This window comes from Dama dama, chromosome 25 (assembly GCF_033118175.1).
Source record: "Dama dama isolate Ldn47 chromosome 25, ASM3311817v1, whole genome shotgun sequence".
Classification (NCBI taxonomy): Eukaryota; Metazoa; Chordata; class Mammalia; order Artiodactyla; family Cervidae; genus Dama; species Dama dama.
This window is the reverse complement of record NC_083705.1, coordinates 37,071,849-37,097,781: the sequence shown is the minus strand read 5'-3', so window position 1 is coordinate 37,097,781 and position 25,933 is coordinate 37,071,849. Positions and strand designations below refer to the sequence as shown.

Below are 25,933 nucleotides of genomic sequence, written 5' to 3'. Positions count from 1 at the left end.
GTATGTATGATAATCAGACCACAATTGAAAAGCAAGAGTAAATAAAATGATTGGTACCTAATTTTTGATATAATAGATTTTTAACAGTAATACATCTGTTAATAAGAGTATACATTCCATTAATGTTTCATTTAAAGATACTTCATTACCCCTGGTAGATAAGTTACGGTGCATAAGAGGCATTCTAGATAACACATTCCAAGTTTACCAACAGACGGCTTAATGAAAGACATAAGTTCTTCCCTCCATTTTATTCTTCTTGTTCATCTCTTTATTCTTCTTTATCATCTCTTGTTCCATATATCTCCTCATTCTCTATCATCTGTCTTCTCATAGTGTCAGGACATATTCAAAATCTCAATGGCTCTCCATTACTTATCAAATCAGTACAAATGGCTTTAAGCCTTGGATCTATTTTTCAAGTACTTCATAACCCATCCAAAATGTATGCTTCCTAGAAAATCCCAAGCATCTTTCTGACTCCTCATTTTTACTCTAGTATCTGTGGCAGAGGCCATGAATTTCATACCTAAATCCATCTTCTGCCTCTTCCATATTATACAGAGTAGCTAATTGGTCACAAAGTTGCCCAGCTAGACAAAATGTCTCCTCTTCCTTGAAAAATTCTCATCAATTGAAAGTTTTCAACGAGATGTGAGTTGAAGTCATGTGTGTGTCCCTCTTTCCTCTTATAAGGTGGAAGGCAGACATGTCAAAGGCACAGCTTTAAACATACAAACTAGAACAATACCCTAAGGAAGTGGTTCTTGAAGGGTGGTCTCTGGACCAGAAGCAGCAGCCGAAATATTGTTGGAAATTAAACCTCTCAGGCTTCACCCTAGGCCTAATGAATCAGAAACTCTGGAAGTGGAGCCCACAAATCTGTTTTAACAAGCTCTCCAGGTAATGATGATTCATAGGAAATGCTGGGAAATACTGTCCAGATGATAGTGGAGGAACAACTTGGAAGAAAATGACCACCTGGAGCAGTGCCATCCCACTGACCCGGCCTCTCATCCCACAGAGCTTTTTAGCAAAATGATGCAGTTCCTTAGGTCACTAAATTGTTGGATCTTCTTCTTACAGCAGCTCAGCATTTTCCCCGAGTAGTATTTATTCAACGTGGAATGGCTTGTTTAGAATTTCCATCCCATTCGATACTTTTACCTGGAAATTTGAAATCCTACCTGGGTCTCTGCAAGATAGCACTGGTGAATTTACCTAATGACAAAGAAGGCTGGGATATGTTTGCTATCCTTTAATCTATTATGCACATTGAGGACTGAACACTCTTTTAGGAAAATAAATCTAATGTACCACTCTTCTGCTTCAAGGTTTTACCAGTCTCTCGTAGCATTTAGCTAAAATACAACATGGTTAAGTAGGCCTTTAAGGTGCCATCCACCCTGACCTAAGTCAGCCTTTCCAGTCTCGTCCAGAGCTGTTTCACTTATCTCTGAGGTCCACTCACACATTCCTTCTGTCTGTTCCTGATCCTGACAAGTTTTTTCACACTCAGTGGTTTTTCCCATGCTGTTTACTTCACTATCTTACTTCTATTCATTCTTTAGGTCTCTTCCTAAATATTATTTTTCTTCACTCCCACTACATCCCACATGAATCAAGCCAAAGACTTAAAATCTCTTAGCAGAGAGATTAATATACTTTTCCATTCTGAGTATTTAAATTTTTTATAATAATTGATTGCACTCAATGAATCTTGTTACTGTGTCATGCCCCTCCCCACCCCATTGTACTATGAGAAACATGATGAGAAGACACCACATATACTTGCTCACTTTGTATGCAAAACATCCAGCACCAGACCTGTCACACAGTAAGCATTCAATAAATACACATCAAATAGATAAAAACTGATCCTGTGAGACTCAACTCACATGACATCTTAACTCTGAAGACTTTCTGGGCCCTGCTTCTTTAGAAAAGACTGTTGTTTTCAGCAATTTTATTGACCCAAGTGTCCCTATCTACTTAAAAGGTTGGCATTCTTGTTCTGTTAATATGTTTGTGCTAGTGATTCTAACAGTAAGCATTTATGAAGTGATCTTGCTCTTGGACCCTTACAATCTCAGTTAGGAGTGCAGCATATTTCATGTACTATGGTATTTTATACTATGATACTAGTACATATTTCATGTACTGTGATTCACTTCCTTAAAAGACAGTTTCGATGACTACCTCCCATTGCTAAAATTTTGCAAGGGATAACTTTTTCCTAACACAACAGTCTCATCATTCCAGCCTTGAAAATTATTCTTAGGCAAAGCATAACCCAATCTTATTTCATACTTTGCCCATCAAGGTAGTTTTCACTTCATTCAAACTAGACACTTCAATATCTACCACACATAGCCACCTTTGGACTTTTGCACATTTTGTTCCTGTCTGTCAGGAATCTTCTCACGGTTAGTGCTCTTTTCTAGGACATTTCCCCCATGGTGACTACCTCTGTCTGCTGATTTCTTCTGCATTCTTCAAGGCACATTTCAAATGGATCTCAGTGATCTAATTAAACAAATGCAAATCCATGCAGTGATTCTTGTACATTGTGGGATCTTGGCAGATTAGTGAATCTTAGTGACAAGCTTTTGCCCTATAAAGATGCTTATCAATGTATTTATGTGTTATGACATATAAGGGACACGAATACAATACATCAAAATACTTGAAACACTGTCATACTGAGTGAAGTAAGTCAGAGAAAAACAAATATCATATGATATCCCTGACATGTGGAATATAAAAAACAAATGAGCTAATCTACAGAACAGAAGTAAAGTTACAGATGTAGAAATCAAATGTATGGTCTCTGGGGGTAAGGGGGAGAGGGAGGAATAAATTGGGAGATTGGGATGGACCCATACACACTACTATACATAAAGAGATAACTAATAAGGACCTACTGTATAGCACAGGGAACTCAACTCAAAACTCTGTAGTGGCCTATAAGGGAAAAAAATTTTAAAAAGAGTTGATATATACATATGTATAAAGCATTCACTTTGCTGTACATCTGAAATGAACATAGCACTGTAAATTAATTATACCCTAGTAATTTTTTTAAATTAAAAAAAAAAACTTAAAGGAGGACATTCAAATGAAAATTCATACATTTCTAAAATATCCATACATCAATCAATAAAAGAAAATAGTAGAAAATGCAACTCTACTTTACAGCCATTACAAGAAACTGTCAGATATCCTGCCAATGGTAAATGTTAACTGCAAAGAACTAAATGAAGGATTGGTGAGGACAAATTTTTAGCAATTTTACAGTCCTTATTCACAACAAAGATGCAGGAAATTTCAGCATTTAATATGGAGTTTCATACAGAAATTATCACTGAATGAAAGAGGTACCAGTGAGATATATTAAAATACAAAGATTGAAAATCAGTGGTAAAATAAAAATTTACCACTGACAAAATTCTATTTTTCTCCTCCATTAAATTAATAGCTTCAAACTCTCTTTCTCATTGATTTTGTTCAGTCACTAAATGATGTCCCCATGGACTGTAGCACATCAGGCTTCACTGTCCTTTACTACCTCCAGATATTTGCTCATACTCATGTTCATTGAGTGGATAATGCCATCCAACCATCTCATCCTCTGTCGCCCCCATTTCCGCCTGCCCTCAATCTTTCTCAGCATCAATGTCTTTTCCAATGAGCTGACTCTTCACATGAGATAACCAAAGTATTGGAGCTTCAACTTTAGCATCAGTCCTTCCAGTGAATATTCAGGGTTGATTTCCTTTAGCATTGACTGGTTTGATGTCCTTGCAGTCCAAGGGACTCTCAAGAGTCTTCTCCAGCACCATAGTTCAAAAGGACCAATTCCTCAGTGCTCAGCCTTCTTGATGGTCCAACTATCATATCTGTACATGGAAAAACCATGGTTTTGATGATACATACCTTTGTCAGCAAAGTGATGTCTATGCTTTTGAATATATTGTCTGGGTCTGTCATATCTTTCCTTCCAAGGAGCAAGTATTGTTTAATTTCATGGCCTCAGTCACCACCTGCAGTGATTTTGGAGCCCAAGAAAATAAAATTTGTCACTGCTTCTATTTTTTCCCCTTCTATTTGCCATGAAATTATAAGGCTAGATGCCATAATCTTAAGTTTTTTGAATGTTGAGTTTTAAGCCAGGTTTTTCACTCTCCTCTTTCACCCTCATCAAGAGGCTATTTAGTTCCTTTTTGCTTTCTGACACTAGAATGGTATCATCTGCATGTCTGAGGTTGTTGATATTTCTCCCAGCAATCTTGATTCCAGCTTGTGATTCATCTAGCTTGGAATTTTGCATAATGTAATCTGCATATAAGTTAAATAAATAGGATGACGATATATAGCCTTGACGCAATACTTCACCAATTTTGAACCACTCTTTTGTTCCATGTCCAGTTCTAACTGTTGCTTCTTGACCTGCATACAGGTTTCTCAGGAGATAAAGTGGTTTGGTATTCCCATCTCTTTGAGAATTTTCCAGTTTGTTGTGATCCAGAAAGTCAAAGTCTTTAGTGTAGTTAGTGAAGCAGACATAGATGCTTTTTGGGAATTCCTTTGCTTTCTCTATGATCCAACAAATGTTGGCAATTGATCTCTGGTTCCTCTGCTGTTTCTAAATTCAGCCTGTACATCTGGAAATTTTCGGTTCACATACTCATGAAGCCTAGCTTGAAGGATTTTGAGCATTAGTTTGCTAGCATGTGAAATGAGTGCAACTGTACGGTAGTTTGAATATTCTTCGGCTCTGACCTATCTTTAAAACAGTACTTATAGTTAATGTAAAAATATTTCTCCCAGTTGAACATGGAAAGTATTATTTGCCAGAAGCCCAATTTGTTAGCAGCTGAAGTGGCAACATGAAGCTAACCCAAGGGCTGTGGCACTGTTAGTTTTCTATGAGAAAATATCACAAATATTCACCGTCCCAGGACTGTCCTGGCCTGAGAATGTTTGGCAGTACTACCACTTTAACATATCTGAGTATAATAAATTCAGCTCCTGGGAAGCAAAAGTATATAGAATAGCTGACTTGGAGACTTTTCCAACTAATTAAGGAACCATGTGGGAGTTCTGCTCATAGCATTCTCTTTTGTAGTGGAAGAAGACATTCATTCACTAATAATGAAGAAAATCATATGAAACATTTTGCCAAATACACACACATTTTAGAGCTACCTCTTCCCACTAAGAATGCTTCCAATGAAAACGAGGGCATCAGTCAGTTTTCCTTTAAATACTGGGTCAGTTTGATTTTCCAAGTTCAAGATCATTATAACTTCAAAGACCTTTTGTTCTTCTGAATACAAATACTATCACAAGTCTACACAATGAGTAAATCAAATTAGAAGCTCAACTGACTAATTTCTTGACATAATGAAGATGGGGTGCAAAATAAGAGGCAACTTTTCTTGTTTTTAATGGAATAATAGTATTATTTATAAACCATCATGGCCAATGGCCATTACTCCAATTTTTTTTCCCTTTGATCTGCCATTACTCTAGTCATAGAATGCTTTTTCAAAATTGAAGACTCAGAATCACATGACAGTCCTGACAATCTCTCCTATCCTTCTTTCTGAAACAAAGGGTTTCATCATGGCTTAAAGCAGAGCACCCTCCTGATCAACCCAGGAATCAAGAAATGGCTTCAACCCCAATGAAAGACATTTTGATAATGTATCTTTTACTTATAGGAAATCAATCTCAGAATTCCAGAAGGGAAAGCATATTGAAAATTTAGTTTCCAAAACATGACCTGTGTGTAAGCCAAATGCATACATACATACATAAGTATCTGCTATAACAGCTGAAGCAATATGTTTACATACACATAAATAAACAACAGGATCAACATTTCGAAAAAGATGCTCTCGTGTATATTCAAGTGACAGAATTCAAAAATTTCGAAGGATAAACTCTTATTCCCATTTATTTGCTAGAAAACACAGTTGGACAACTATAAATATTCTTAATCCTTACTGTCCCCTCTGAGCATTGCAGCACTGAGGTTTCTGTTTATGGGGGAGGAAATACACAATAACAAAGACACAGATCTTCCTATCAGGGTATTATATTCCTCTGGAACAGATAGAATATACACAATAAACAATTATTATAGGTTAGGATAATCAGGGAAGGTGTCACAGTGTTACAAAGGGAAGGGTAAAACCTGTGTAAACAGGAAAAAGGGTAAAAGTATGTCAGGAGGAGGATGAAAGGCGTGGGGGCAGATCAGAATAATTTGGTTTGTTGTGAAAATGATAATTTTCTGGTTGGAAGAGAGATTTGGCTATGAGATCCATGAGTTTAAAAGTTTGTTTGGCACCATTCTTTTTCCAACAAATTATTTTTGAAGGGCATATTACCCATAATCAGTTCATTTTAAATGACCTGAAATTTGCTTTACTATAAATGGGATTTGATTAGTTAAAAAATGAGAGCAGGTCTTAGTGCCCAGTATTTTGTCTTTGTTCATAACATTATCCTATACAAATTTGGAAGACTAGATTGATTAAAAATATTTCTATGTAATAAGAAGCTTATGTGACAGTCCTGATTATAGTCTTTCATTACAAGAAAAAAATAGAATCTATGGATTATTCATTAAAACAAACAAACAAAAAAACACTTTCCTGAACTGACTAGGTTTAGAATATAATATTTTTGATATGATTACATAAAATTGCACAACTGCATGATTTCATTCAGGATTACATATAAGTCACCTGCATGGTTGAGAGACTACTTATGTTAAATATACCTTCTTATCCAAAGGGATCATAAACATTTGCTGACATGATAAAATTTTGTCCATTTGGATAAATTTAGAATGCTAAGTTTCTTATCATTATTAAACTAAGAATCAGTAGTTTTTACAATTTTAGGCAACATACACAATACCTGAAGCCCAGAGCAGCATTGGCTTACTGCTTTGTGCTCTATCATTAAATGAATGATTTAGACAAGTCATTCATTGCTGAACCTGCCTTAGATTAATACACACTTTGCTTCTTGGATTCAGAAGCTATTCAGTATATAAAGTTATTTCAATTTGATAATTTCCTCATAAAATTAAATACTTGCCATGTTCAAATTTCCACTAAAAATCAATCATGTACGTCAGGTACACCAAGGTGAGTTGAAAATTCCTTATTCTACATTCATAATGTGCTTTGTATTAAAATTCTTGCTTATTCCAAAGAAAAATTGCACACCTTAACATTTCTTTTACTAGAATTATTTGACAGGAAAGAGAGTGACAAGTTTAGAAATAACAGTAGGCTTCCCAGGGGTGCTGAAGTATAAGAACTGAGACACAACAGTATAAAGATACAGAGTGATCTAAAGCAATTTCATTTAAAAAGACGAGATGAACTGTGGATATATCTAGAAAAGGTAGTAACTACCCAAGGTCAACTTAAGAAAATGGAATGCTCACTGTGAGGAGTATATCTAGATAGGCATTTCCCAAGTGTTCATTAATCACTTAAAATACAAGGGAGTTTGGCACAGAGGGCAGACAAAATGTTAAATGTTCAGAGCACATACATTAATAGCAAAAATCTTTTCAGTTCATTGTTTCAATTAAGATGTACAAGCTTATTTGACCAGGAAACAATTAAATAGGTAATTCAACAATGAACCAGCTCTGTGACAAGCTAGAGGTATGGGATAGGGTGGCAGGTGAGAGGGAGCCTCAAGAGGGAGGAGACATATGTATATTTATGGCTGATCCATGGTGATATGTGACAGGCACCAACACAATATTGTAACTATCCTTCAATTAAAAATAAATAAATTAAAAAACAAACATATATACTCATATATATGTGTGTGTATGTTTATGATTTATTTATATCATCTGTGGAAGAAGTTTTGAGAAGAGCTGAGATTTTAAAATAAACGGTCTAAAAATCTGCTAGATTAGGATTTACTCTTCCTTCCTCATGTTTACTGAGCTGCTAACCTGAGATATCAGAATGCTGGTTATGTAAGAGGCTCTCTCCTACACAGGTTTACAATTGCAAGTGGGGATCCAATGATGAAGACTTCTGAAGGTGTCAATCTCGTTGAAGGTCTACAGAGGTCAGAGAGTAGAAAAAGAACTTTCCTGACAACAATAGTGAGTAGACTTCTTTGAAGGGAATGACTGCTCTTCTGTGAGTGCCTTCCCCAGCCTGCTTTGGGATAGGGCTGTGGGAGGCCTACCTTCTAACCCTTGACCTTTCAGAGGGACGTCAAGAAAATCGCTTGGGGATCTTTGAAATAAGTTCACATAGTTAAGAGACATGAGTCTGGAGTCCAGTTCACATCTGAGAACATGCAAATAGCCTGAGGACACTGGGGTGTGACTCTGCCAAGAAACTGAAGAAGGCGACACACAAGCTCTTCATTGCTTTGGTGGAGGAGGCAGTAGTGCTGAGAGAGGGGCTAAGAGATGGATGCCTGGGGCTTCTCTGTGGACCAGATCTGAGTGATACAGCAGGGCTAGCCTGACATCTTGGGTCTCATCCAAGAGCGCCTTCTGGCAGAGCACAGAGCTCTCAGCAGAAAGAGGCTGGTGATGACTGCCAGGTTCTCAAGGCCTCTTTTAGGGAGATGCAGGAGAGGGACTCAAAGCCGCTCACCTAAATGACCAGCTGTTTCTGACTAAAGTGCTTCAAATGTCAGAAAGTAACAAAAACTTATTCCAATATCCTTTATCCTCTACCAAGCCCTCATAAAATCAAGAATTCGATGATGAATTATGGCAAACATAAAGTGTTGAAAACTTCTGTAAATAAAGTCACAAATGAAATGATCTTTGGCTGTTTGGTGAAGAATTTATGAGTCTAAGCTGTTATTACTCATCAGGAGACATATTCTAGAACTGTTTGAACCACTACTTTCAGATACATTTTTTAGCAAGGTGCATATATATTATATTTCTGTTATGTTCAACAGAGCTCCCACACTAGAAATTCTTCCTTCAATTATAAAACATTCTTATCTGTAGGAAAGTTATTGATGTTTGTGAAGACTATAAGTACTGTCTGATTATCCAAGGTATGAAGTTAGTCACTCAGTCGTGTCCGACTCTTTGTGACCCCATGGACTGTAGCCCGACAGGCTCCTCTGTCCATGGAATTCTCCAGGCAAGAACTCTGGAGTGGGTTGCCATTTCCTTCTCCAGGCTAGTACCAACCAAATAATTCAGCATATTAAAACAAAATCCAATGAATAAATCAGTGCACAAATCTACTTTCTCTCTTTTGAGAAAAGTTTAGCACAGCAATCATTTCAATTAACACATTGTGCGTAAGAATGCATGATAGCAGCTGTTAGTATGCATTTTAAAGACTGGAGGGCGTGTGGTGACTTATCTAGATATAAGGGCAACATATGTTCAGCTATGCATATGGACTTAATATAAATTATGATTGCAACATACAGAGAGGCCAAGAGAGATGTGCAATGGCCATCTCACTGCGTTCAATCAGCTCCCATTTTTCTAACATGTACAAAAGAAGTCTTTATATTATCTTAACTGCTTAAAAATTATAGACCACAAACCATGACGTCACCTCAAATCAGCTTCATACATTTGAAACATGGAACTATTTTTTTGTGAATGAAAATTCAGATTTTCTTTTAAAGAAAATATAGTATTTAAGAGAGAAACTGGAAACAAAAGCTATGAGAACCATCTTGAAGAAACTTCAAAATATGGAAACAGATTGTGGTTTCCTCCTTTGAGCATTTTAGCTCATTGTAGTTTCAATACAGGACATAGTTTATTTATCTACTATTAATTAAACTGACAAACCAGCTGGTTGAATATATTAGAGATAAGACTAATTACCTTCTCTTGATATTGCCGCCTTGAGGAATCCAAAGACTGGATTAGAGCCGTGGCGTGGCCGACAAACATGGCGTAGCACGTGGCCCCGACGATCATGCTCAGCATGGTGATCCACAGGTCAGACATGCTCACTGGGGCTTGGGCTCCATAGCCGATGCACAGCATGTGACTCATTGCTTTGAAGAGTGCGTAGGAATACTGCTTTCCCCAAGAATCATTCTGCAACAGAAGAGAAAAGGGAAATAGAGTGAACCATTAGGATAGCAGAAGAAAAATGAGTATGACCGATACACAGAAGCACTATAACATTCTTGTAATAGAGCATTTACACAGATACTTCACCCCAATAGTTAATCAAAAGACCTGTTGTTTTTTAAAACTTTCTAAATATAATGAAACAGAAATAGTCTACAGTTAAAATATGCAATCCTAGTCAGTTTTGCATGTTTTTAAAACTAAAAATTCCTTTTGGGACGGTGGTGTGAATGCATGTTGATAAGCTAATTTTAAAATTTCCAGGAAATCTGTGTCACTCTCTAGTAATATATTAATATTTGCAAATTGAGAAATGCTGCTGATTGATATGAAGCACACAGGCCTAAGTATAGGAATTTTTAGCAAAGCTATGATATTAAAATTCTGAAAGTCCAAATGATATATTTGTATAGACCTCAATGAATGCCTCAATACCTTAAATGAAAAATTAACATAATTTGGAAATACAGATATGATAAATGAAAAGACTTCCTTGAAGCCTTTTCTGAGTCATGTATATTGAAATTCAAATGTCAAAGTTGATGATGGATGAATCTTACTGACTTTCTGTAGAATAATAAAATAAAATAAGCAAAATAATATCTTGGAAGACACTGAAAATAAAAAAAATGCTGACTTCTGAGATTAGTTATTAGATGCAATTTCTGATGCCATTTCAAAACTCTATCTTAAGCTCAACTCTACAAAAATAAGCTGTTCAATATATCTTATATATTGCCTGATAAAACTTAAAGAAATTTTTGATCAATGTATCAAACTGCCTAGTCCACGATTTACCTTGTTTATGAGAATCAGGGTAAAATAAAAATTTGAAGCCTTTTAGTTTAAAATGTAGGGGGGGGAAAGTATTATTGAAGATAATATATAAAGAATTTTCCTTATAATATTTTATTCATTATAAAACTTGGGATAATAGTGCTAGTTTAGTAACAACATAAACTTATACATTTCAAAAAGTGAAATTCTGGTATCATAATTATATATAATACAAGTAATACTACACTATTGTGGTATCTTTAATGATCATACAATTTTTATGGCTTTCTGAAAAATTCATTCCTTAGGTCATCAAAATTTATATGATTAATAATTTCATCTTCAATAATAAAACTGAAAATTACATCAGTCCCTTTTGGCTAATGCAAGATCACAAATAATTTCTGATACATTTTTAATTTGGGGGAAGATCTTTCTGTTGATGCAACCTTTGCTGGAACTGGAGTATTTTATAGCCTGGGGACAACATTAGGATGAATGTTTGATAAATTATTTTAATATATAAATTTTAGTACATCTGGAGCTGATGATTCTCATGGAATAATTTCTAATAAATGATTTAACTCTTCATGAAATCATAGTCATGAAACTGTGCCTTATTTTTAAATTACAGTTTTTAAGATAACCGTAAATGAACATGGACATTGTAAGAAATAATACAGAAATATCTCATGTACAATTCATCAGTTTTTCTTAAAGGTGAAATCTTGCAAACTATAAAGCAATGTTACAATAAGAAATGACATGAATATAATCCACTGATCTAATTCATATTTCACTAAATGTGTACTCATTTGTATACATAAATTAATTTTATTCAGTTTTATTACATGTATCGGTTCCTATATTCATCAACACTGTCAAGATACAGAACAATTCTATCACAACAAAAAACCATTACACTGATTTTCTATTGAACTTAATGTCAAATGTAAATGTATGCAATGGTATTTTAATGTTTCCTCTGACATTTCCTGTAGCTTTTAATTAAAGAAGGATCAATGCAAGAAGCCAAAAATAGTTTCATGATTTGTATATAACCCATAATGCTTGATTATGTTTTATCTTCCTGTATTTTCAATTACAAGGAAAATTTAATTTAAAAATTGTCTTCCTTGTTAATAACTGGCTCATTTAAAACTTCATATGAAAATAGTGTTATTTTCCACTATAAGTGATGATCTTTAAATTTCTTATTGCTAGGCTGGTGCATATTTGCATTGCAATGTTGCAGGAGTTGTCAAATCTAGACATTTTAAAATCAAGAATTCTAATAACTCCTTGATAACTTTTATTGAAATGGCTATATGAATTCCTTTATCATGTAATAATTTATTGACTAAGTTTACTGTTTGAGCTCCACAGGGTCTGTCTTGGAACTTAGGAGATTTAATATTTGTGTAGATACTTTGGGGATGGGTTCCTGGGTCTGATAGGGGAGTCTCACCATGGTCCTCTCCTGGTCAGCAGGGGAAGTCCTCTGTGTGTCTCTGTGGTCCAGGGTCTCACTACTGCTGCTTCTGTTGCTGCCCTTGCCACTGCTAACCTGGACCCAGTTCAGGCCTGTCCGCACCGGGGACACACAGCATCCAAGACTGCTGAGGCGTGCATATCTGTGCCTTGCTGCCAGGCCAAATGCTTGGCTCCGGTACTTCCTGCTGTGCCTGTAGGCTTGACCTGTGTGTGCACGGCTGCCACCTTGCAGCTCCAATGCTCATATTCATGGCTCCACGTCCCAGTGGACTTTGCTTATGAACATAAATTCAAAGATAACGCTATTGTGAATTTCAAGATGGCTGCAGCAGAGCATAAATTCAAGTGCAGAGTCCTTCCTAAAGTAGGTCCTTTTACAACTGCCAGATCATAAACTGCATACACATACAGTGTCTGTCAAATTAACTTGAGTCTGTCAAATTAACTCTTAAATTATCATAAATTTTAAAATAATGTATTAATATTACAGATATTTTGTTCATTGTTTTAATAGGGCTTTCTAAAGTTAAGTTTATAGATTAAAACAGAACATGATAAGTTTGAAAAACCCAACCTCATAGACTTTGGAACTGTTTGAGTCTGCAGACAAATAAAATATAACCAGTCTCATTTAGTTGAAAGAGTTAAAGTTCTTAAAGTGAAATTCATTTTATTTTTCTATGTAATAGGTCATGTTGCCATATTAAGCTACCCCTAGTCTCTGTCAGTATAAAATGAAATTCAATTTTAAGGAAAGAAAATTATTTATGATATTATACACGTCAAATTGTGTAATGAACTCATGCACAAGTTTGCATTTTGGGGAATGAACAGAGCTCATTCTCTCAGGCATACACCTAGGGTTCCCCAAATTCTAGATGCTTTATGAACAAGAAATGGAATATTTAATTAACAGAGCAATGTGCTCTATAAAAATCTTGAATGTACCTGTTATTTAAAATGATACTTAAATTTTGTTTGTTTTTCTGAATCAATTAACTTTTATCATAAATTTGTGCTCCAGAAAGATCTCTGTGACTCAGACATCATCAGACCTGACTGCACAAGCTTTGCAGAAAGTCTATGAGAATTAGAACCACATATTTAAGAATCTGGCCAGATTCAAGAGTGTCTGAGCTGGAAGGAGCCATAAGAGCATCCATTTCATTTTCCACATCTTCCTGATGAGGACTTCAGGCCTGCAGAGAGGGAGAACTTATAACTGTGATAAATTGTTATAATTTTTATTACGTGTTAAAGATGTGGTCATTATTTATAGAACAACTCTAAAAGTTATGCCAACATAACTTTTTTAATAGATAGAGCACGAAGTATAAAATGTCAGTGCTAAAATTTTCCTAAGGGTCCCCTCGTTCAGATTCCTTATTTTACTAACGAAGAAACTAGGGATATACTTTATTCTGTCTACTGCTGAGTCACAGCCTGTAGGTGAGTGTATCTAAGCAAGATTTGAGGTAGGAGACTGGTAAATGATAGTACAGCAGTCTTGAGTATTTTTTTCCAGAACAGTGTTGATAAACTGCTGCTCAAATATATTTCCTTTCCTTCCTTGACTGCCTGGTTTTATTTGTTGTAATTTTTTTTATGGAAAAAAAATTATTGAAATTTGACTCAGTTTCATACTGATAATACTAAAACTGGATACATTACAAACCAAACTATAAAATAAACGAAGATCTTTTATCCTGTGATCCATTCAAAGAATGGATAGAAAGAAAACAAGCCTGACTAGTTTCTTACTGGATTTAAATCTCTTTGGAGCTCCTAGAGAACTGCAGGTATTCACCTATCATGGTAACTTCTACCCTGTATATGATGATCATCTCATGCATTATATTTTCTCATAGAGTCTAAATAGCATAATTCAGTGGAGATACTCAACATTATTTATTACTGTCAAAAGGAGTGAATAAATAAATTTTGACTATAATTAGTTAAAACTAGCACAAAAATTTCTTCCTTTATGTGTTTAGGCATCTTGAAGTAATTAAATATAATGGAAATAATTTAAATGTTTAAAAAGGTGTCCACTGGTGGTTGCACTTTCTGTTCATGTTGTTGGTTTTTTAGGAGAAGCAGCATGAGGAGCTGGAGAGTAAAGTTTAAACCAATTTCTCTAAATAATGCAACTAGATAGCTGCCAAACTATTTTATATAAGAATGTGTGCTATGTTCACTTTCAGGTATCTCCTAAGGTACACACAACATACATACAGACATTCTCTTAAATGAGTTGAAATAAATGTCTATTATACATGCTTCATGATTCCTTTGAATCATGGAAAACTTTTCAACTCTTGTTTTAGCCATCCCTTTCTCCCTTTCTCTCCATTTCTACTTCCTAAATCAAGCATGGTTTTCTCTGTACCTTTTTCCATGTTTACATCAGTTCAGTTCAGTCGCTCAGTCATGTCCAACTCTTTGTGACCCCATGAATTGCAGCACGCCAGGCCTCCCTGGCCATCACCAACTCCCGGAGTTTACCCAAACTCATGTCCATCAAGTCAGTGATGCCATCCAGCCATCTCATCCTCTGTCGTCCCCTTCTCCTCCTGCCCCCAAACCCTCCCAGCATCATGGGCTTTTCCATTGAGTCAACTCTTCGCATGAGGTGGCCAAAGTATTGGAGTTTTAGCTTCAGCATAAGTCCGTCCAGTGAACACCCAGGACTGATCTCCTTTAGGATGGACTGGTTGGATCTCCTTGCAGTCCAAGAGTCTTCTCCAACACCACAGCTCAAAAGCATCAATTCTTTGGCACTCAGCTTTCTTCACAGTCCAACTCCCACATCCATACATGACTACTGGAAAAACCACAGCCTTGACTAGACAGACCTTTGTTGGCAAAGTAATGTCTCTGCTTTTTAATAGGCTGTCTAGGTTGGTCATAACTTCCCTTCCAAGGAGTAAGCGTCTTTTAATTTCATGGCTCCAATCACCATCTGCAGTGATTTTGGAGCCCCCCAAAATAAAGTCTGACACCTGTTTCCACTGTTTCCCCATCTATTTCCCATGAAGTGATGGGACCAGATGCCATGATCTTAGTCTTCTGAATGTTGAGCTTTAAGCCAACATTTTCACTCTCCTTTTTCACTTTCATTAAGAGGCTTTTTAGTTCCTCTTCACTTTCTGTCATAAATACATGCAAAACACACACACACACACACACACACACACACCTTCTGAGATTGTGGCTTTTTATCCTTCAAAAATGAATTATATTATATATATATTTTCTGTATATTGCTTTTCTCACAGAAATACCCCTCCAAAAATCTAGTGATGCCACATAGCTAATTCACCCATTTTCAATTGTTTCCTAGTTTTTTCCATGACAAATTATTCTATAATAAACAACCTAGTACATACAACCCTTATTTTGATCGATCAGATCCCAGAAAAGTGTTTACTGGGGCAAAAAGCAAAGTTTTAAATTTGATTTTAAAATATACGGCCACACTGAAAAAAACTGTGTCAGTTCAGTTGCTCAGTCATGTTCAACTCTTTGAGACCCCATTGACTGCAGCACACCAGGCTTCCCTGTTCATCACCAACTCCCAGAGCTTGCTCAAATTCATGTCCATCGAGTCAGTGATGCCATTCAACCAACTCATCCTCTGTTGTCCCCTTTCCCTCCTAATTCAATCTTTCCAAGCATCAGGGTCTTTTCCAGTGAGTGAGTTTTTTAGCATCAAGTGGCGAAAATATTGGAGTTTCAGCTTTGGCATCTGTCTTTCCAATGAATTTTTAGGGTTGATCTACTTTAGGATTGACTGGTTGGATCTCCTTGCAGTCCAAGGGATGCTCAAGAATCTTCTTTAACAACACAGTTCAAAAGCATCAATTATTCAGCACTCAGTTTTCTTTATATTACAACTCTCACATCCATACATGACTGCTGGACAAACAATAGCTTTGACGAGACGGCCCTTTGTCGGCAAAGTGATGTCTCTGCTTTTTAATATGCTGTCTAGGTTGGTCATAGCTTTTCTTCCAAGGAGTGTCTTTTAATTTCATGGCTGCAGTCACCATCTGCAGTGATTTTGGAGCCCAAGAAAATAAAATCTCTCACTGTTTCCATTGTGGCCCCATCTATTTGCCATGAAGTGATGGAACTGGATGCCATGATCTTTGTTTTCTAAATGTTGAGTTTTAAACCATCATTTTCACTCTCCTCTTTCACTTTCATCAAGAGGCTCTTTAGTTCTTCTTCACTTTGTACCATAAGGGTACTGTCATCTGCATATCCAGAGAAGGCAATGGCGACCCACTCCAGTACTCCTGCCTGGAAAATCCATGGATGGATGAGCCTGGTAGGCTGCAGTCCATGGGGTTGCTACGAGTAGGACACGACTGAGCGACTTCACTTTCACACATTGGAGAAGGAAATGGCAACCCACTCCAGTGTTCTTGCCTGGAGAATCCCAGGGATGGAGGAGCCTGGTGGGCTGCCGTCTATGGGGTCGCACAGATTCAGGCACGACTGAAGCGACTTAGCAGCAGCAGCATCTGCATATCTGAAGCTATTGATAGTTCTCCTGGCAATCTTGATTCCAGCATGTTCTTCATCCAGCCTGGGGTTTTGCCTGATGTACTTTGCATATAAGTTCAATAAGCAGGGTGACAATATACAGCCTTGATGTACTCCTTACCTTATTTGGAACCAGTCTGTTGTTCCATGTCCAGTTGTAACTGTTGCTTCTTGACCTGCATACAGATTTCTCAGGAGACAGGTCAGGTGGTCTGGTATTCCCATTTCTTTAAGAATTTGTGTTGTGATCCACACAAAGGCTTTGGCATAATCAATAAAGCAGAAGTAAATGTTTATCTGGAATTTTTTTTGCTTTTTTGATGACCCAACAGATATTGGCAATTTGATTTTTGGTTCTTCAGCCTTTTCTAAATTCAGCTTGAACATCTGGAGGTTTACAGTTCATGTACTGTTGAAGCCTGCCTTGGAGAATTTTGAGCATTACTTTGCTAGCATGCGACATGTGTGCAATTGTGCGGTAGTTTGAACATATTTTGGCATTGCCTTTCTTTGGGATTGGAATGAAAATTGACCTTTTCTAGTCTTGTGGCCATTGTTGAGATTTCCAAATTCGCTGGCATATTGAGTGTAGCACTTTCACAGCATCATCTTTTAGGATTTGAAATAGCTCAACTGGAATTCCATCACCTCCACTAGCTTTGTTCATAGTGATACTTCCTAAGACCCACTTGACTATGCATTCTAGGATGTCTGGCTCTAGGTGAGTGATCACACTATTATGGTTATCTGGATAATGAAGATTTTTTTTTTTTGTATAGTTCTTCTGTTCGTTCTTGCCACCTCATCTTAATATCTTCTGCTTCTGTTAGGTACATACCAATTCTTTCCTTTATTGTATCCATCTTTGCATGAAATGTCTTCTTGGTATCTCTAATTTTCTTGACAACATCTCTAGTCTTTCCCATTCTATTGTTTTCCTCTATTTCTTTGCACTGATCACTGAGGAAGGCTTTCTTATCTCTCCTTGATATTCTTTGGAACTCTGCTTTCAAATGGGTATATCTTTCCTTTTTGCCTTTGTCTTTTGCTTCTCTTTTTTTCTCAGCCATTTGTAAGGTCTCCTCAGAAAACCATTTCACTTTTTGCATTTTTTTTTTTCTTGGGGATGGTCTTGATCACTGCCTCCTACACAATGTCATGAACCTCCATCCATAGTTCTTCAGACACTTTGTCTATCAGATCTAACCCCTTGATCTATTCCTTGAATCTATTTGTCTCTTGATTTTAGGCCATAACTGAATGGTCTAGTGGTTTTCCCTACTTTCTTCAATTTAAGTCTGAGTTTGGCAATAAGGAGTTCATGATCTGAGCCATAGTCAGCGCCAGGTCTTGTTTTTGCTGACTGTATAGAGCTTCTCCATCTTTGGCTGCAAAGAATACAATCAATCTGATCTTGGTGTTGACCATGTGGGGATGTCCATGTGTAGAGTCTTCTCTTGTGTTTGAGATGACCAGGGTGTTCTCTTGGCAAAACTCTGTTAGCCTTTCCCCTGCCCTGTACTCCAAGGCCAAATTTGTCTGTTACTTCAGGTATCTCTTGACTTCCTACTTTTGCCTTCCAGTCCCTTATAATGAAAACGACATCTTTTTTAGGTGTTAGTTGTAGAAGATCTTGTAGTTCTTCATAGACCCATTCAACTTCAGCTTCTTCAGCATTACTGGTTGGGGCATAGACTTGGATTACTGTGATATTGAATGGTTTGCCTTGGAAATGAGCAGAGATCATTCTGTCATTATTGAGATTGCACCCAAGAACTGCATTTCAGACTTTTTTGTTGATTATGAGAGCTACTCCATTTCTTCTAAGGGATTCTTCCCCACAGTCGTAGATATAATGGTCATCTGCATTAAATTCGCTCATTTCAGTCCATTTTAGTTCACTGATTCCTAACATGTTGATGTTCACTCTTGCCATCTACTGTTTGACTACTTCTAATTTACCTGATTCATGGACCTGACATTCCAGGTTCCTATGCAATATTATTCTTTACAGCATTGGGCTGTACTTCTACTACCAGTTCCATCCACAACTGCGCATTGCTTTCACTTTGACTCTGTCTCTTCTTTCTTCCTGGAGTTATTTCCCAACTCTTCTCCAGTAGCATATTGGGCACCTACTGACCAGCGGAGTTCGTCATTGTCACCTCCTTTTGAATTTTCATACTGTTCATGGGGTTTACAAGGCAAGAATGCTGAAGTGGTTTGCCATTCCCTTCTCCAGGGGACCATGTTTTGTCAGAATTCTCCACTAAGACCCATCCCCGTCTTGGGTGGCCATGTTTCCCAAAACAAGTTTTCCAAACATGTTTTCCAAAAACAAGTAAAAATATACTCTTATCACTTTCTATAGTGAGAAAAGTGACCCATTATAACTCTTATTTTTATATTTCATTGAGTAGGGAATTTGAGAAGGTGTTCATACACTTATTAATTAATCAGACCTCTTTTCTGATGACGTTCTTTTTTTTTTTATTTTAAAATACTGTAATATTTTGGATATCAATTCTTTAACTATTTAGTTTAAATATTTACATCTAATTTACTCTTTGCCATACAAATTCATCATTTTATGTAGAAAAATAATTATAAGGAAATGGCAACCCACTCCAGTTCTTGCCTGGAAAATCCCATGGACAGAGGAGCCTGGTGGGCTATAGTTCATGGGGTCACAGAGAGTTGGACATGACTGAGTGACTCTACTTCTTTCACTTTGACAGCTACAAATTTCCTGTACTGGTTTACAAAACTTCTTAAATCAGAGATTATTCATATGTTCTAAATTTCTTGAGATTATGTTATTTTATGTTTACTTATATTTACATCTTTTATCTAAGTAAGGTTTTTTGCCTTTGGTATACAGAACAAAGTTCACATTTTCTTTCATTCTAAAAAGATACTCTCTTAAGACAGCATCAGACTTCTAACCTAATCCCCACTGACAGAAAAAAAATGTCTCCTTTGTTATATACTGACTTTACACTATGGGTGTTTGTTTCTGGGCTTCATATTTTGCTCCATTAACCTACTTGACTATTTCCATGTTGATAGAATATGGTTTTAAATTAAAGTAACTTTAGAATCTATTTATCTATCTATCTGTCTGTCTATCTACCTACCTATCCATAAAGCAAAGACTCCTCTCAATCCTAACAGGAGTTTAAACTGAGTTACTGAGTAAAGGAATTTGAGCAAGACCATGTTTTAAGCAGAAAAAGAAAATCTGGATAGATGATTGCAGATGTGGGACAGGATATTTGGGAGAAAACTCTTATAGGAACAGCCATTAAACCCAGAAAATTCATTATCTATCTGTCTATCAAAAGAGTTACTCATGAATTAGCCAGTCTAAAATATAGAATGATAAGTAAGAAAATAAGAAATACACTAGCAAACATATTGATGGCCAGATCTGAAGGCGTCACATTTTTTGTAGTATAATATGAAAAACTGAAGTTTCTCAACAGGGAATGATACAATCCAGAAGGACAAAATGTATACTTTAAGAAGACTGATCAGGAAGGATTGTTGCAGAGTCATTCTAAACTGAGGATGATTTTTTCTGCCTAAGGGACATGTGGCAACATAAGGAGATCTTTTTGTTTTTAGAGGGTAGAAGCTAGTGAAGCTGCTTAACATCCTAAATTCGCAGGAACGTTCTCCCACAGCATAGAATTATCTGGCCCCAAATGCCAACAAGGATGAGCTGAGAAATCCTAGCATGGAGGACAGACTTAACAATGGATTGTTGTTGCTGCTGCTGTTCAGTTGCTAAGTTGTGTCTAACTCTTTGCAGTCCCACGGACTGTAGCCTGTTAGGCTCCTTGTCCGTGGGATTTTCCAGGCAAGAATACTGAAGTCGGTTGCCATTTCCTTTTCCAAACAATGCATACAGAAGTCAATTTAAAAGCTATTACAAGCTCAGGAGAGGTGAAATGAGAGCTAAAATCGTATAAAGGTGTAAAGTATAAAACAACAACAGGTTTTTCATAATGGTAAAAGAAAGAGGGGTCCTTCCCTGGGGGCTCACTGGTAGAGAATCCCCCTGCCAATGTGGGAGATGTAGGTTTGATCCCTGTGTTGGGAAGATCACCTGGAGAAGGAAATGACAACCCGCTCCAGTAATCTTGCCTGGGAAATCCCGTGGACAGAGGTGCCTGGAGGGCTACCGTCCATGGGGTCACAATGAGTCAAACACAACTTCACAACTGAGCACGCCAGTGAAAGAAAGAGGATATTAGAATAACTCAGGGGGTTATGAAATTTTTAGAAAGATTCATACAATATATGCTTTTCTTTATGGAGGAGAGTGGATCCCACCACCTAAAGGCCTCCTCAGACAACCATTTTGCCTTTTTGCATTTCTTTTCCATGGGGATGGTCTTGATCCCTGTCTCCTGTACAATGTCACGAACCTCCGCCCATAGTTCATCAGGCTCTCTGTCTATCAGATCTAGTCCCTTAAATCTATTTCTCACTTCCACTGTATATTCATGAGGTTTGATTTAGGTCATACCTAAATGGTCTAGTGGTTATCGCTACTCTCTTCAGTTTAAGTCTGAATTTGGCAATAAGGAGTTCATGATCTGAGCCACAGTCAGCTCCAGATCTTGTTTTTCCTGACTGTGTAGAGCTTCTCCATCTTTGGCTGCAAAGAATATAATCAGTCTGATTTAGGTGTTGGCCATCTGGTGATGTCCATGTGTAGTCTTCTCTTGTGTTGTTGGAAGAGGGTGTTTGCTATGACCAGTGCGTTCTCTTGGCAAAACTATGTTAGCCTTTGCCCTGCTTCATTCTGTACTCCAAGGCCAAATTTGCCTGTTACTCCAGGTATCTCTTGACTTCCTACTTTTGTATTCCAGTCCCCTATAATGAAAAGGACATCTTTTTTGGGTGCTAGTTCTAAAAGGTCTTGTAGGTCTTCATAGAACTGTTCAACTTCGGCTTCTTCAGCGTTACTGGTTGGGGCATAGGCTTGGATTACCGTGATACTGAATGGTGTGCCTTGGAAACGAACAAAGATCATTCTGTCGTTTTTGAGATTGCATCCAAGTACTGAATTTCGGACTCTTTTGTTGACTATGATGGCTACTCCAATTCTTCTAAGGGATTCTTGCCCACAGTAGTAGATATAATGGTCATCTGAGTTAAATTCACCCATTCCAGTCCATTTTAGTTCACTGATTCCTAGAATGTTGACATTCACTCTTGCCATCTCCTGTTCGATCACTTCCAATTTGCCTTGATTCATGGACCTAACATTCCAGGTTCCTATGCAATATTGCTCTTTACAGCATCAGACCTTGCTTCTATCACCAGTCCCATCCACAACTGGGTATTGTTTTTGCTTTGGCTCCATCCCTTCATTCTTTCTGGAGTTATTTCTCCACTGATCTCCAGTAGCATATTGGGCACCTACCGACCTGGGGAGTTCCTCTTTCAGTATCCTATCATTTTGCCTTCTCATACTGTTCATGGGGTTCTCAAGGCAAGAATACTGAAGTGGTTTGCCATTCCCTTCTCCAGTGGACCACATTCTGTCAGAACCCAGGTAGAGAATCAGCTAGGTCACCAAATTTCTATCAGTGTGTTTAATTACTTTCATGATTATTGAATAAACTTATTACTTATACCAATTATAGCAATGCCAATCAGACCAAAATTTGTACTGAGTCTCCAAGATAAGGAACATAACACAATATGCCTGAAGTCATAACAAGTGTCAGTAAAACAGGTCACCAATTCCAAATATACTGTAATCACTTGAACATATTATGATTTTAGTTTATCTGTATTTACAAAAACAGAATTAGGGCAGTAAATTTGTTCTCCATCGATTTCACAGTGCTGAAGAATGATACCATCAATGTTTCCCCTATAGCATGGTGTGGTGCAAAGTAAACATTAACCCCAAAGTTCACAAGAAGATAGAGACCCTACCAACACTGTCCTTTTGTTAATTCTGTGACCTATCAACTTTGCTATGTAACATTAGCACTGTATTTTTAAAAGTACTGTGGGTTTCCCTCATACCTCAGTTGGTAAGGAATATGTCTGCAATGCAGGAGACCCCGGTTCGAATCCTGCATTGGGAAGATCCCCTGGAGAAGGGATAGGCTACCCACTCCAGTGTTCTTGGGCTTTCCTTGTGGCTCAGCTGGTAAAGAATCCGCCTGCAATGTGGGAGACCTGGGTTCAATCCCTGGGTTGGGAAGATCCCCTGGAGAAGGGAAAGGCTACCCACTCCAGTATTCTGGCCTGGAGAATTCCATGGACTGTATAGTCCATGGGGTCGCAAAGAGTCGGACACAACTGAGTGACTTTCAGTTTGAGGAAATGGTGGATTATTTCTCTTCCAGTCACATGATAGAGGCTCTTGAATTCTTGGAATATATATTTGTACTCTTGATAGTAATATTTCCAAATAAATCCAAAGCCATGAATTTTAGCAATGACATAAAAAAAAAAATCAGATATACAGTCACATGTATTATGTCAGTTGGGGAAATTTATTTTTCTTATTTGTAGTGTTATGATCTGCTTAACATTTGCACCTTTGGCATCAAACCTTTTGCATTACAGGAGAGTTTAAACACTTTATTTTTAGCAAAAAATATAAAGTAACTGAATAACTAAATTGTTGCTAACATAAACAGAATGATGGCTGATCATTTTAAGAGCTTGATTTAGGCATGTTCCCTGGTCAGTTAATCCTTTGAATTCTTTCTTGTTTCATTAGTGATAACAAAATACAAAGTCTGCATTAAGTAGGTTTATAAATTAAAGTTTAACAGTGATTTAGATTATGGATATTTTCCTCACATTTTTTAAATGTTGGTGCATTATTTTATTTTATTTATTTATTTTTCCATTTATTTTTATTAGTTGGAGGCTAATTACTTTACAATATTGTAGTGGTTTTTGTCATACATTGACATGAATCAGCCATGGATTTACATGTATTCCCCATCCCGATCCCCCCTCCCACCTCCCTCTCCACCTGATCCCTCTGGGTCTTCCCAGTGCACCAGCCCCAAGCACTTGTCTCATGCATCCAACCTGGGCTGGTGATCTGTTTCACCCTTGATAATATACATGTTTCGATGCTGTTCTCTCTAAACAGCCCACCCCTGCCTTTCTCCCACAGAGTCCAAAAATGTTGGTGCATTATTTTAAAATAAAAGTTAAACAAATCAATAAATTACTTTTAAATTTGGCATGTCTATTAACTCCCATTTTTGTACTAAGAATTCATTAACACTTATAGAAAGGCACTAACTGGACATTATTTCAAGATTTTAAATGTGATTTTTTTTATTAGAATTAGCATTTCAAGAAAAATATTTCATTGTACCTCTTTGCACAAGTAAATATAAGGAATTGTATTTTACATATTTTCTATAATAAATATTGGTAAATATATTTTATATACACATAAATATAAAGGAACAATGGAAGAGATTAGCATAAACAGAACATTTAACTCTGCAAGGTACTATTACATCATCTCAGGCTTCCTTGTAGCTAAGTTAGTAAAGAATCTGCCTGCATTGCAAAAGACCTGGATTCAATCCTGGGTCTGGAAAATCCTCTGGAGAAGGAAATAGCAACCCACTCCAGTGTTCTTGCCTGGAGAATCCCATGGAGAGAGGAGTCTGGTGGGCTACAGTCCATGGGGTCACAAGAGTCAGACATGCCTTAGTGACTAAACCACCAGCATTACATCATCTCATTGCTCCATATAAAATTCTTGAAACCTGATATTGTTATTACAGGGAGGGAATACAAAGCTTGGAAAAATTAAATTTCTTGAAAAAAGAAATTTTTTCAAAGTTACACACTTGTAGGCGACAAAGTTGGAATGCAATTACAAGTCTGCTGAAGCATAGTATGATCCTCTCCATTCCAAAGATCATAGCCATGTATTTCATAACCATTATATGAGTAAAATTCATGATAATTATAATGCAGATTTTTCAAGCACTTTGAGAACATAACTGTACCGAGAAATTCTTTACAGTATGTACATACTTTCATTGCAAAGGGAAAAGGAAATCTCTACTGCACCTTAAGGGAATTTAGAGGAAAAATTATCTCAGGTTTTCATCAGAGAAGACCTCTGAGGGAAAATTCCCTGAAGCATCTGAGGTCAATAAAGATGGCTTGGTTATATGGTTGTATTTCACTTTCATATTTTCCTATTGGCCAAGAACTCTCAAAGAGTTCTCCTCCTTTCCTCCTATCCCCATAGCCAAGGATGGAGCAAACTATCTTGGTGTCTAATAAGAAGGAGTCTTTTGAAAGGAAATCCTTGTCTGAGACTTAAGGTGTCTAATAGGAAGGAGTCTTGTGAAAGGAAATCCTTGTCTGAGACTTAATCCTTCAGAGAGTTGGAAGGTGCAGGTGACATCGGGAGGCAAATTCAACATGAAACAGTAACTGATGCTATGTACTGTCACTCAGCACCTGGCTGAAGTAAAATAAGCAATTGATGTCATTTTCTAAGTGCTTTTATTTAATATGCACGCAAAGAGTCAGACATGACTTAGTAACTGAACAACAAACGTGCGTTAAATTAATTGTATGGGTTTTAGCAAAGCAGCCCTGCACTGATTATTTCCAATTAGCAGATCATCTCCTGTTTATGGCATTCTCAAGTTGTTTAACTCTGCTAATTAGAGGTTTTAGCATCTTACTAATACTAAAAACGACTAAAATTAAAGTGAAATGAAGAATCATAATCTTTTTGCTAGGCTCAAACTTCTGCTCTTAATAGGAAAAGTAGCTACCTGAGACATAAAAGAAGCAGAGTGTAAAGAATATTTTTCCAGTCTTAGCATAGCCTTTGAGTGGTTATTATTAATTATTATATTATAAAATTTACTAAATATGCAATTTGTGTTGCCATATAAAAACAAGGAATTAGATTTTCTTTCTAGATAATTTGCACATATGTCAATTTGT

General features: G+C 36.9%; 1 protein-coding gene across 1 annotated transcript in view; it reads right to left on the bottom strand.

The window, feature by feature from the left end:
• The window catches only part of HCN1 (hyperpolarization activated cyclic nucleotide gated potassium channel 1), a 436,515-nt gene that overhangs the window by 119,642 nt on the left and 290,940 nt on the right, over nt 1-25,933 (bottom strand). The window contains exon 4 of the mRNA XM_061129721.1: nt 9,875-10,093. Coding sequence (XP_060985704.1) covers nt 9,875-10,093 — 219 coding nt within the window. The remainder of the gene's footprint in view (nt 1-9,874; nt 10,094-25,933) is intronic.